Source organism: Oncorhynchus clarkii, chromosome 4 (assembly GCF_045791955.1).
Source record: "Oncorhynchus clarkii lewisi isolate Uvic-CL-2024 chromosome 4, UVic_Ocla_1.0, whole genome shotgun sequence".
Classification (NCBI taxonomy): domain Eukaryota; kingdom Metazoa; phylum Chordata; class Actinopteri; order Salmoniformes; family Salmonidae; genus Oncorhynchus; species Oncorhynchus clarkii.
The window spans coordinates 62,339,820-62,354,198 of record NC_092150.1 but is presented as its reverse complement, the minus strand read 5'-3'; the positions used below and the strand labels follow the sequence as shown (position 1 = coordinate 62,354,198).

General features: G+C 40.8%; 1 protein-coding gene across 4 annotated transcripts in view; it reads left to right on the top strand.

Annotated features, from left to right (window-relative positions):
* Window positions 1-14,379, top strand: part of LOC139407061 (S-adenosylmethionine decarboxylase proenzyme-like) — a 28,780-nt gene that overhangs the window by 4,600 nt on the left and 9,801 nt on the right. For all 4 annotated transcript variants that reach the window (XM_071150381.1, XM_071150380.1, XM_071150377.1 and 1 more), the window contains exon 2: window positions 11,539-11,625. In XM_071150381.1, coding sequence (XP_071006482.1) covers window positions 11,539-11,625 — 87 coding nt within the window. The remainder of the gene's footprint in view (window positions 1-11,538; window positions 11,626-14,379) is intronic.

The window sequence follows — 14,379 nt, the reverse complement described above, 5'->3', positions numbered from 1 at the left end:
ACTTCACTAGAGCGTTACACTTTGTTACTGGTTTTTCCTTTTCTCTTTCGTGTCCATTTTGTTTAAATGTTGCGTACCAGTCAAGTTTGGACACCTACTCATTCCAGGATATATATATATATATATATTTTTTTTAAAACTATTTTCTACACTGTAGAATAGTAGTAAAGACCACTATGAAATCATGTAGTAACCAAGTGTTAAACAAAACAAAATAGCCTTACGTTGTACCACATCTGGCTGTGACTGGGAGTCCCATAGGGCGGGGCACAATTGGCCCAGCGTTGCCGGGGTAGGCCGCCATTGTAAAAATAATAATTGACTTGCCTAGTTAAATTGTGTAAAAAAAAAAGAAGCTTTTCCAACCGTCTTGGAGTTCCCACATATGCTGAGCACTTGTTGGCTGCTTTTCCTTCTCTCTGTGGTCCAACTCATCCTGAACAGCTCTATTAGGTTGAGGTCATTTGATTGTGGAGGCCAGGAAAAACCCTTTACTCGTTAGGTGTGCACTTTGTACTGTTAGGCTTGTAAACCCCTATGTAAAAAGGGTGGTCACAATTCTGTTTGTACACTTTACGTGGATAGGTTTTTATTAAGAAGCATATTTGAAACCAGCCAGATCACTTTGTTATCATGGCATTTAATTGTTATTACTTATAAATTAGAATTTACAAATTGAAGATTGCTAGGTTGGGGAGTATCGCTCCTTTCATAATGATACATTGGTGCATGGCGGAGTCTAATAAAGCTGTATATGCCTCCTTGTCCTTTGCAAATAAAGATAATATGTATCCAAATTTGACGCACTAAACAATTCACACTAAGCCCTTAAATAATTTTCCAGTGGCATTGCCCAATGGTCTTCAGATAGGATGCTGTAATGAGAGAAATCTTGCCTAATCTACTGAAAATGGGCCTTAAACAAGATTAAATCATTACAGGTGCGTTTGACTCCTATTAATAAATCCTCTTAGAGCTACCCCCCCACTTTTTAAAATTTCCACCTGAAGACATACCCAAATCTAACTGCCTGTAGCTCAGGCACAGAACCAAGGATATGCATATTCTTGGTACAATTTGAAAGAACTCTGAAGTTTGTAAATGTGAATTTAATGTAGGAGAATATAACAATAGATCTGGTTTAGATAATACAATGAAAAAAAACATGTGTCTTTTTATTGTTGGATCTTTAAAATGAACAAGATAAAACAAACATTCAGATAGGATGGTGGGGACAATTTCAGTGAAAAATATAAGAGGGCAACAGTACTTGTGCAAAGTTTCAGAATGGTAACTTCCAAAATGAGTATGCTACATGACATTTATCATGAAGTGACCTGGGTGTCCCACACAAGTTGCACAAATGTGGCCAAATTTGGTGAAGTTATACATTTGAATGGAATAACTATATTCAAAATACCAAAATGGTATTCTAACACCCCCCCCCCCCCCCCCCCCAAAAAAAACATGAAAATATATACATTTACAAAATAACACTTGGAAGACCCTCAGTCCTCTACACAATATTGTGCTGCTGATGCCAGGTGCCATAGCACATCCATGCCTGCAGAAATACATTTGGGCAGATGAACACCACTTGTGGCAGGAGCTGGATGGTCCAGCTTCAGTGGGGGATGGACACTTTGGCACTGGGGGCTCCCATTCGGAGTCAGTGTCACTGAAAGATAATGTTCAGTTAGAATAGTTTCACATATGAGCCCTGTATCAACGGGTATAATAAACAGATATATACACTGCTCAAAAAAATAAAGGGAACACTTAAACAACACAATGTAACTCCAAGTCAATCACACTTCTGTGAAATCAAGCTGTCCACTTAGGAAGCAACACTGATTGACAATAAATTTCACATGCTGTTGTGCAAATGGAATAGACAACGTAGTGTCCAGAGCATGGAGGCGTTACCAGGAGACAGGCCAGTACATCGGGAGACGTGTAGGAGGGCAACAACCCAGCAGCAGGACCGCTATCTCCACCTTTTGTGCAAGGAGGAGCACTGCCAGAGCCTTGCAAAACGACCTCCAGCAGGTCACAAATGTGCATGTGTCTGCTCAAACGGTCAGAAACAGACTCCATGAGGGTGGTATGTGGGCCCGACGTCCACAGGTGGGGGTTGAGCTTTACAACCCAACACCGTGCAGGACGTTTGGCATTGGCCAGAGAACACAAAGATTGGCAAATTCGCCACTGGTGCCCTGTGCTCTTCACAGATGAAAGCAGGTTCACACTGAGCACATGTGACAGTCTGGAGACTGAATTTCAAACAACGGCATTCGCATAAGAAGAACTTACCAGTCCAAAACGATGTCCTCTCCGTTCTGAAAATATTCCTCCATTTTTGAATCGCTAAATGAATCGTCCTCGCTCAATTTCTTCTAAAATTGTGTGTACATCCTGTATATCTAAACTTAGATTTAGCTTTCCCTGACTTAGTCGCCATACTAATTGATATATAAACAGCTGAATATGCGCTTTACCAAAACAATGCTGTGCGCAACATGCGTTGCTCCTTCCTGTATGAATCGTCAATGGCGAATGAACCTCTTTACGCCGGAGTTTACTACATGGGTTGGTCTTCCAACACATAAACATTACATATTGCCGTTTACCTCAGCTCATTGGCTATCGACCCAGCTAGATTTCAAGACGATCAGTGGTCATTGGGTTAAAATGCAGTCAATCAACGAAACAGTGGGCAAATCATTGGCGCACAATGTCATTTACTTGTTGTCATCAAATCGGTTTCTTTCAGTCGATACGTCCCGTGAAATGACCCATCAGGTTTGGTTGTTACAAACAAACCAGTTGATTGCAATGAAACCAAACATTACTGGAAAAGTCACGTTTTGTGTGTGTGTGTGTTTACCTCGAATGTGTTGTTAAATGGAATGAGACAATTCACGACAAGCGGTTCACAAAATGTTTCGTGTTAGGCAATAAAAATTGATTTTATCAAACAAAAGACCATTCATTATGTAACGATGAGCATTGGGATTGCAAACAAGAGGAAGATCGTCAAAGGTAAACTATTTATTTTATTGCAGTTTGATTTTTGTTATGCCTGTACTGGTTGAAATAGTTGTTTTTTTTATGGGGCTCTATCTTCAGATAATTGTATCGTATTCTTTCGCAGTAAATCCTTTTTAAAATCTGACAACGCAGTTGGATAAGCAAGATTCTAGGCTTTCGAAACATGTGAGACACTTGTATTTTCATGAATGTTTAATATGACTGTAGCAATCACCGTATTGTCGATTTTTATTTTATTTTTTAAAATATTTTTTTTGTGTTTTTTTTTATTTATTTTTTATTTATTTTTTTATCCCGCTACCGGGTTCCGTGCGCAGAGAGGTTAGATGGAATCTGCACACGCTGCTTTGACTGGACATATAAGCCTATAGAGAATGCTCCCCCCAATGTAAAAAGACCCGTCAATCAGAGCCATCCGCGTATGTCAGACACAAGCCAATGTTTCTCCTTCCCTTAGGCCTAGTTCTATTAAAATAATTTCTTAAGCTTTTCGCAAGTAGGCTAAGATGATAAGTTGATAAGGGGAGTATGCGCCAGTATGAAATTTACAACTAATACACAGCTTGTCTACTGGCATTAATCAAATCAAGAAAATATTCATTATCAAATTAGAACATGCCAGGTTTGAGAGTATTGGTGCACTGTCTACTTGGCACATTATAGCCCCCATCCTTATGTGGCAAGGTTCATGGCTACTCTTGCCAAACTGGGGGAAAGCCTGAGTTCTGTTTTAGAACATAATCATCAGATCTGGGTTAGGAAAGTGTCTGGCTTACAGAATGAATGACAGCGGGTATTAATCTACAGCCAGGGAAGATTAACTGCTCAGACTCTGTGGATCAGGGGTGCTGGATGCCTGCCAATGTCCAAATAAGTCCGCAAAGGCATCTGATTCATGAATCTGTACCTCACACCCACCTAAGCCGCTGACTTTCTCTGGGCTGAGTAACTGCTTAAATTCTGTCCTCGTCAGATTGTGGGCTGTTGATCAACATTTCTTGGGCTATTGTCTGACCTGAGGAATGTTGACCAGAGCTGCCTCTAATGGGGAAAGTTCACCTATTCATCTGACCTATGAGGGTGTTGCAAACTTGAATAGTTCCCCCAGATAGACTTGCATGTGTCCCTGGGTTTGAAGTGCCCATTTATTTGGCTGTGTTATCCTGGCTTTCCCTTTCCTGCAAGTTTCCCAGGCAAGAATGGAGTCTATCGTCACCAGGAATTGCTATAGTGTCCATGTCACACTGAGATGTGAGCTGATACAGCGCTCCATTGAGAGCCACTCGATCGGCACTGGGATGTTACCAGAAGCTTCTAGTATGAGTGGCCCAAACTTGATGACTCCTGAAATTAGTCCTCGTCCTGTAAAGGATATTGCCGTCAATGTTCTTGTTGCTAGGGTTATTTGCCCAGGGCTTGCACAATCAGGCAGAATGGTAATATATGTCAACCATGGAAATTGATGTTGGTGGATGGATTAACTATTATAGCTTCTTTTGACGTCTATTACTTAAAGGACAATTCTGCCACATTACCAGTTAGTGTGTGTATATGCACTACTGTAAGATATGATACACTATTGTTTTTGTTAGGCACACTGCATGATTCCTTGTTTTTGCCACTTTGAAGCTTCTGTATTGCCCTCGTCTACAGCATACTAAGATTCCCAGGGTGCATTTTGTCAATCAAGCCCCGACTAAGCATAGTCTAAATATATTATTGCTTATGTTATGAGTGAATTTAACTTTTGGGTTGTAAAATATATTATGCTTGCGTGAATGTCATGTTGAATATGCATTGATTATACAAAACATTAGGAACATATCTCGACTGGCCAGGTGAAAGCTATGATCCCTTATTGGTGAAAAGCTAAAGCAGGGGTGTCAAAGTCAAATGGACGGAGGGCCAAATAAAAAAATCAGCTACAAGACGAGGGCCGGACTGTTCGAATGTTCATTGAAAAATTTTTAAATGACGCATATAGTTTAGTGAACCTAATTGAACCTACTGAAAACCTAACAAATATATTACAATATGATCAGATAAATAAAGCAATATTTTCTTATGGCTCTGTCAGTAATCTTTAATTTTCAACAGACACAAAAGACAAATTTCCTTTATATAAATATCCCCATAACATGAACATTAAATGAAAGAAACCGGTATTCAAGGCACCATCAGTAGACTATATTTTCTATTTTAGCAAAAGTGGGCTAAATTTACTTCAAAGAAAAAACAATAATAGCAATTTTCTATCATCCACTCAACTGAAATATTTTTAAAATATAATTGGATTGAAATACAAAAAAATAAAGTGCAAAAATCTATTAATCAAAAACAACACTTTGTTTAAGGAGAAGTAACATGCAGTGAAAACAAATATTAAATTTTAACTTTTAAACTTGAACTGAGTAAAAACTCTAAATATGTGATTGCACAGTAATGTTCACTTGTTTGAGGTTGAGGGTGATACTTGGTGGTGTCCCATCTTTTCCACAAGTTCATCAATGTTCGGGGTAAGGCTCTGAGCTGAAGAAATCCTCAGAATTGAGTGGAGGTGTTCAGCAGTAAGTCGACTTCTGTGTGATGTTTTGTTCAGGTTCATCAAAGAAAACAGTTGTTCACACAGGTATGTGCTGCCAAACATAGACAACGTTTGAGCAGCCTGGATGCGCAGCTGGGGCATTGTGCCGGGGAGGAAACGGGCGAACTCCGCAGCACCCACTGCCGCATATTTTGCCCTCAGTGCATCATTGCATTGGAGGTCAATCAACTCCATTTGGAGGTTTGGTGGTGAGCTTTCCACGTCAACAGCAAATGGGTTACCGAGCAGTTCCAACCTGCTTTTTTGTGCTTCAAAGTCAGCAAATCGGCGTCGAAAGTCAGCGGCAAGCATACCTATTTTATCAGCCAACTGTGTGCTCGGGAACGCACTGGTAGAGAGCTTCTCTTTCATGGTCTGGCAGCTGGGAAAGTGGCTCAAATTTTCTTTCCGCATCTGCGTCTCCCACAGAGTCAGTTTGGTTTTAAATGCCTTCACTGTACTGTACATATCAGAGATGACACGATCCCGACCCTGCAGCTGCAAGTTTATTGCATTCAGATGACTCGTAATGTCACACAGAAAAGCCATTTCACACAGAAACATTTCGTCTCGGAGTTGTGTTGTGTCTTTCCCTTTGCTGTCCAAGAACAGACAAATCTCCTCACGAAGCTCGAAACATCTTTGAAGCACCTTTCCCTGGCTTAGCCATCGCACCTCTGTGTGATAAGGCAAATCACCATGCTCCGTTTCTAACTCCGTCAGAAATGCCTTGAACTGGCGGTGATTCAAACCTTTGGCTCTGATAAAGTTAACTGTGCGCGTGATGATGCTCATTACATGCTCCATTTTCAAGGCTTTACCGCACAACGCTTCCTGGTGTATGATACAATGATAAGCTGTCAGCTCACCTGTCGCGTTTTCCTCTTGCATCTTTTCCCGTATCTTCGCCACCAGTCCGCTCCTGTGTCCACACATCGCAGGTGCTCCGTCGGTTGTCAAACCCACGAGTTTTTCCCAAGGCAGCTCCATCTCATTTACACATCTTGACACCTCTTCATACAAATCATGCCCCGTAGTTGTGCCATGCATAGGACGTAAAGCCAAAAACTCCTCTGTCACGCTTAGGTTGGAGTCCACTCCGCGGATGAAAATTGACAACTGGGCAATGTCAGAAATGTCGGTGCTCTCATCCACAGCCAAGGAATATGCAATAAAATCTTTTCCCTTTTTCACAAGCTGCTCTTTTAGATTGATGGACAACTGGTCTACTCTCTCGGCAATGGTGTTTCTGCTCAGACTCACATTTAAAAAGAGTTGCCTTTTTTCTGGGCAAACTTCGTCACAAACTTTAATCATGCAGTTTTTGATGAAATCCCCCTCCGTAAATGGCCGGGCTGATTTAGCGATCTCTTCTGCCAAAATAAAACTGGCCTTGACAGTTGCGTCCGCGTGTGTGTCCGCGTGTTTCGTTTCATAATGTCGTCTCAGATTATACTCTTTCAGTACCGCCACACTTTCTCCACACAGAAGACACACAGGTTTTCCAGCTACCTTCGTGAACATATACTCCGACTCCCACCTTGTTTGAAACCCCCGGTTCTCAGTATCCACCTTCCGTTTTGCCATTTTTGATGGGTATCTGAAAGTTAATTTTACTGTGATGCTGACGACTGCTGTGCCAATAAATATTGAAATGAAGCAGCCTACTGCTCGGTGCGTCACCTTTGCATTGTGGGAAATGTAGTATTGGTGCGTGTAAAAGATCTGCGGGCTGCCGGCTTGCTGCGGGCCGGTTCTAATAATAAATCAAGATCATCCCAGGGGCCGTAAAAAACCTTCTTGCGGGCCGGATGTGGCCCGCGGGCCTTGACTCTGACATATGTGAGCTAAAGCTTTGAGACAAGAGGTGTGAATTGGCATGTCAAAATATTTAAGGCCCTTTTTTTAAACTGGTCATAGTAGGTGCCAGGCGCACAGGTTTGAGTGTCCAGAACTCACTCTGCTACTCAACAGTTTCCCATGTATCAAGAATGGACATCCAGCCAACTCGACACCACTGTGGGAAGCATTGCAGTCAGCATCCCTGTGGAATGCTTTCAACAGCTTGTAGAGTCCATGCCCCGAAGAAAATAATTACAATTTACGGTTACAGTAACTTATGGTTGGCATAGGTTAACTATCTAGTTACTCTGACTGCTACATGCCCCCCCCCCCCCCCCCCCCCCCCAAAAGCGTTTGCAATAAGTCATCTTAACGACTGTCTTAAACAGACCTAACATGTAGGCCTGTTAAAACACATTTTAAGAATGTATTGTGTTGCAGCCTGTGTATTTGGCGCTAATGCTAGCTAAGAATCTAAACCTGCTTCTTAACAGTGTTTTCAACATGAGGCATGCAGCCTCGGTGACTGTCCAAGCAATCATTCAACACTGGAGGTCTTTTGGAACTAATACGAAGTTTGCAAGTAAACGTGAAAATGTGCCTTTTGCAAATGACTGTAGGCGTCAACTTCGGTCCTTTATGGTGTTAGTGGTTTCGCCGAATGGAATCATGGGAGTTTGAGCATTGATCTGAAATTTGAGTATCATTAGGTATTCAAGCGTCTATTTTAAAATATTTCCGGACGTTATTACAGACGACCAGAGAAACTTGTGTGGGTGTGTATATAGCTGGAAGATCAAATATGATCAGAACTACAGATGGTTATTTTGATCACTGAACACGACTGTCCAGTTAATGTTGGTCATCTCAGGGATTCTACTTGAAAATGTCAGAAGGAATTTCTGATTTTGCTCAGCACTGAACAGTCTAAACAGAAATCATAAAATTAAACATTTTGGTTATGAAGTGTTTAGTAAAGTGGCGGTGTTGTCCTTTTTTAAGGAACACTCCTGATTTTAATTTAAACTTTTTTTCAGCACTTGTTTCCATGAACGCTCAACTCATTTTCTCTCTGCAGCAGACATTTAGTGAGCAATATGTTTTGAACATATAATCACAGTATCGAATCACAATTGTGACGTTCTCAATACATAACATATTGGCACATGTATCATGAGAAATCTGTGCCCTGGACGTGAGGACTGCATGTTAGACACAGCTGGAGGCTCTTTGCAAATGGATTCTATACTGGTCTGAGGACATTTTCCTGTCCAAAGGTCACAAAGCCAAAGCTTTTTGAAGTCTGACCACTAAAGGGGCAGTCAAGTCATTCATGTGGGGTTCTGCCGGTCTCGCAGGGTTGCTCCTTTTTTAAATTTATTTTTAATTTAACCAGGTAGGCTAGTTGAGAATTGAAGTGCGAGGTAACTTGTCAAACAGCTCTGATGGTTTTCACTCACTTTCACTGTCTGTTTAATTTGTCGGTAATTTGATAACCCCAAATTGCCATTTATGGAATCGTAAAATGATTCGCTTAGATTAGGGTTGGGTGACAATCCGAATTTGTTTTTGTGCAAAATTCCAAATGCCTGTAAGAATCAAGGTTATCGTTTTGAGTTTTTGTCCGCATGGTGTATTTTTGGTTGTCTTTCTCACCTGTGTGCACCTTAGAGTACAGTGCCTTCGGAAAGTATTCAGACCCCTTGACTTTTCCACATTTTTGTAAAGATATAGCCTTTTTCTAAAATTCACTAAATTATCTACACTACCCCATAATTTGTGAAGGCAAACGGGCAACGTTTGAACAGGATGAGCCTGTTGAGGAATGGCGCCCACAGGAGATGGCCACCGTTTTACAGTCTCCTAACCAATTGTGCTATTTTTTTTTTTTACGTGATATTAGGAAGTTATTTAGTAAAGTTTCTGCAACCGTACCTTACGGAAGAAAAGAGCTTCTGGATATCAGGACAGCGATCACTCACCTCGGATTAGACTAAGATTTCAACAACCAGCAGGACTCATGCAATATTCTCCAAACAACCCACAGGGCAGACATCCCAATTATTTGCAAAAGGAAAAGACGCAGAGGACGAAGAGCCGGATGCCTCGTCCGGACCTGCAGAAGGCGAGTAGGAAAACTGCCGTTACGTCAATATTACTCGCCAACGTGCAATCATTGGACAATAAACTAGACGAGGTACGATAACGAACATCCTACTAACGGGACATCAAACTGTAATATCCTATGCTCCTCGGCTATCGTGGCTGAATGACGACATGGATATTCAGCTTGCGGGATACACGCTGCACCGGCAGGATAGAACAGCACACTCCAGTCTGATGGGGGAGGGGGGGGCTGTGCATATTTGTAAACAGCTGGTGCACGAAATCTAAGGAAGTCTCTAGATTTTCAGATTCCACCCGCCAACCCCTCTTTTTACGCTTCTGCTACTCTCTGTTCATCATATATGCATAGTCATTTTAACCATACCTACATGTACATACTACCTCAAGCCTGACTAACAGGTGTCTGTATATAGAATCTTATCTAGTTTAGCTAACTTTTGATTAAAAGTCATTTAAAGTTCATTAGATTTGAGATGTGAATACCAAGTATGTCTACTTCACCATCTGCCCATTTTATTGGTAAACACTATTTACATAATATGGTACGCTAGGTTTTAATCCAGAGGCTAGAAAATTGATCAAGATAGTCAATGAGACTGCAGGGATCCAGTTTATGGACTTAAGATAACTAGTCATCGGCAATTCATTGACCCTTTGTTTCTATCCCCTGGATTTCAAACCCCATGATCTTTTTGGCTCTCGCATTTCAATGGCCATAATAAATAGATATGGAGACAACGGACAGCCTTGTAAAAGCTCAATACTTTCTGAGAAGTAACCATTATTTACTATGTTTCATCTGGGGTTGATGTACATAACTCCAACCCATTGTATAAGAGATTTGTCTTAAAGTAATCCAGGCATTTATATATAAATTCTAGTCATACTTTATTAAACACCTTTTCAAAATCTGCAATGGAGACCAGACCGGTTGTCTTTTCATTATGTTCAATTGTTTCAAGTAAATGTTGTATATCGCCCATGTAAAAAATAAATAAATAAACTAATCAGGATGAACAAGACTTTTAAATTCTGTACTATGCATTTTTCCAGGATTTTGGCATAACATTGAAGTGTTAGAACTCCAGTTTTTTAAAATCGGCTATCTTTATTCTTAAGACCTGGGTCCTGTTTTAGTAAGGAAATCAGACTTTGAGTACCTGAGGGTACCATTTGTATAGGAGTAAAACATGCTAATGGCTATTGAGTACATCAAAGGTCTGATACCTCCAGTGGTACACTGTCAAGCCCTGGTGTTTAACCAGACTGAAAATATTTTATTGCTTCAAGTTCTTCTGTAAGTCGACTTTCATTTGTTGTCTACTTGTATGCTGCTATAACCCCTTGCTTTAGCTACGCTCATGGCGTTCGCTAAATATTTTCATAAACTGATACATTTCACTGAACTTGAAATATAAAGATTAGCTGGCTAATCACTAGCACGTGGCCTTCTGAGACCTGTTAATTTTCTTTAGCCTAATACCTGTTACAAGAAGTTAGGCATTATTAGTGCATTAAGCATCGTTCTAGTTACATTTGTAATAAGGGCAATATCATAGATGGACTTGCAAGCCAGATCAGTGAATATCGCGCACAAAAAAGCAGCTAACTATTTTTGATTTAATTGTATTGGTCTTTGGAAGGTTTATTTAGCCTATAGCTTGAAACCCTGAATTCATTTGATTATTGCTGACTGTTTTTAAATGCTGTGTATTTGACCATTTAATTGTACAATGATGCTTATTCAGAACATTTCTTGATGTATATTGTGAGTCACCCATACATTTTTAGTATTTTTAGGCCATATTGCCCAGCCCTAGCGTAGCTCAATGTTTTTGTTTTAATGTAGTCTACTAGCAATAGAACTACAGACAAGGCTCTTGGTTTTTATTGAGAAAAAGTAACTTCAGTAAAAAAAAAATGTTGTCTTTCAGGTTTGAGTGGGACAAACTTCTGGAGAATGTGCACTGTTTGATCATAAGTGTGACGAAGACCGACAAGCAGGAAGCTTATATACTCAGGTGAGTAGCGACCGGATCCCTGTTCTGTTTACCACTGTCACCTTGGCACGTAGCTTTTTCCTTTTCCAGATTAGGAGGCAGTTATTAGATTTGGGTCATCTGTAATCTTCTCATTACGAGTGGCTGCATGGAAACTATCTTCTCCCCTGGGGTGAAGGGTGTCTCTGGCTCTATTCTGAAGGGCCTAATGGCCTGGGTCTTATCCAAACCCAGGTGCTAAGTGCCAGCTTTTGGCCCCCCAAAAAAGCAACTAAATAAAACTGGCGGAAGAAGAGGGAACCCATTGCAAAACAATGCTTTTTTTTGTTTTGATGGAAATGCTTATCGGTCTATAGGTTAATTTGCATAGTTTGGTGGTTTTAAATTGGCGCATGTCTTAAGTTGTTAGGATTCTCATCACACCACATACAGATGGATACAGAACTTTGAGCGGGACTCTGTCAGACAGTGCGAGAGCTGCTGCTACAGTTCCCGTTGCTGCGCGAGTGAAACATGCTTTTATATGACTAATCATTGCGAAACCTTCCTAAATGCAATTTAATGTTGACGGTTTTGATGGCCACAATTTTAAATGGCTGCTTTGTTTATTTATTAATTCTCCACCGGTAGTTAGAGCGCAGCTTCCCATTAACCATTCAAGTGCTGGCAGGAGTAAGCAGGCTTCAGCTCATCAGACCACGAGGCGAAGAGCGCTGGAGGCATTATGCATTTTGAAAAGCATAGTTAATTGTTATACACTTTACTTCTTATGAGGTATGTACTTGTGTTGCTTCAAAGTAGCCGAGACGATGAGTTTCTATAAACGTGGAGGCAATTATTTTAGAAGACTTGCCATTGAAACAAGTAGCTTATTTCTGTCGTGTCCTATTTGTTTTCACATTAACTTTAATTTTCCAGTATCCAACGGCACAATCCTTGTCATATTAGCGACCCACTCTAGTTGTTGGCTCTTCAGAGCTTGCTTATTTTAATCTCACATGTGCCGTGCGCTTTTAAAATCTGTTTTTCCATCGAACTGCATTATGGCACAACGTGCACGTAGTCTACTGCCGTGTGCTGCAAAGCTATGTGGAAACTAGTTTATCACTGTTTTTAAGCTAAATGTTCTGATCAGCCTCAAAACCTTCAAGTTATTTTGCTGTACTGGTTGTATGAATTTGGGAGCTATCGTTCCACAACTGTCCCAGTCTGGAGTAGGCCATTTCTTTCTTGCACAGAACGACAAGCATACCAGTAGTATAGGTCAACTTTTCTATTATGTGGGATAGTAGATAGGCTAGTGATTTCGCTGTTTGTTACTCCTGTGGAAAAGTGAGCCTGTACAGTTAATCTAAAGTCTTCAAAGTGCGTGTCGGAATTCGGTAAGGACTCCCACCGTTGGGTTGTGTGTTCTGTTAAGATTCATTACCGTAATCTAAATGTGATTTGTTATTCTGAGTACTGTGGGTGGATGCCATAATCGCATTAAGCACCCAATCCATATGTCCTGGAAACTTTCATAATGCTGCCAGTCAAGCGTTCTAACGGAAACCCTAATAAAGCTAATATTCTACACATTGTGTTTTCAATGAATATAAGTATTGAGTTGAACCTATTTAAAAAAAATAATAATAATTGGTTGAGTACTGTGGATGGTTACAAATATTGCTGTGAGCTTCCCAGGGTTAAGAACATATTTTAGACCAGGTATTCACAAACTGGGGTACGTAATGCCGTCGGGTACGCCAAACAAAAATGTGATTCAGATTGAAAAAAATAAATGCAGAAATTCAATTGTCGCCTAAGTAGCCTAATTTCACTACCAAAAATTAAACCATCTAGTGTTCAGCAAAATAACACCATGTCAAATACAGGTAGCCTCGTCAAAAAATTGAACATCCAATCACATTAACCGTTACACTCTCGTGGGAATTCCACTGATCTGCATCTGCATCTGACCAAATGTTGGTATCTGTACTGATGGTGCAAAAGCCATGACAGAAAGACATAAGTGGTAACGCGTGTGCAAGCAGTTGCTCCCGGCGCCACTTGGGTACACTGCAGCATCCACCAAGAGGCTCTGGCTGCCAAGGGAATGCCTGACAGCTTGAAATATGTTTTGGCCACTACAGTGAAAATGGCTAACTTTGTTAAAGCAAGGCCCCTGAACTCTCGTCTATTTTCTGCACTATTCAATGATATGGGCAGCGACCATGTAATGCTTTTACAACATACAGAAGTGTGCTGGTTATCAAGAGGCAAAGTATTGACAGCTATTAAATTGAGACTTGCTTAGTTTTCTCTACTGACCATTTTTCATTTGTCTGACCACTTACACGACTGGACTATCTGGGTTAATTTTTTTTATTTTTCTCGCCTGAATGATCTTAACGTAGGATTACAGGGACTCCAACTAATATTAAATGTGCAGCAAAAATTGAGGCGACGATTAAGAAGTTGGAGATCTTTTCTGTCTGCATTAAGGACAACACACGGGTCTTTCCGTCATTGTATGATTTTTGTGTGCAAATGAACTCAAGCTTACGGACAATGTCAATTGTGATCTTGCAAAGCAGAGACAAAGTAGAATCTCAATTCAACGGCTCAGACACGAGGCATGTGGCAGGGTCTACAGTCAATCACGGACTACAGGAAGAAATCCAGCCCAGTCACGGACCAGGATGTCCTGCTCCCAGGCAGACTAACTTTTTTGCCCGCTTTGAGGACAATACAGTGCCACTGACACGGCCTGCAACGAAAACATGCGGTCTCTCC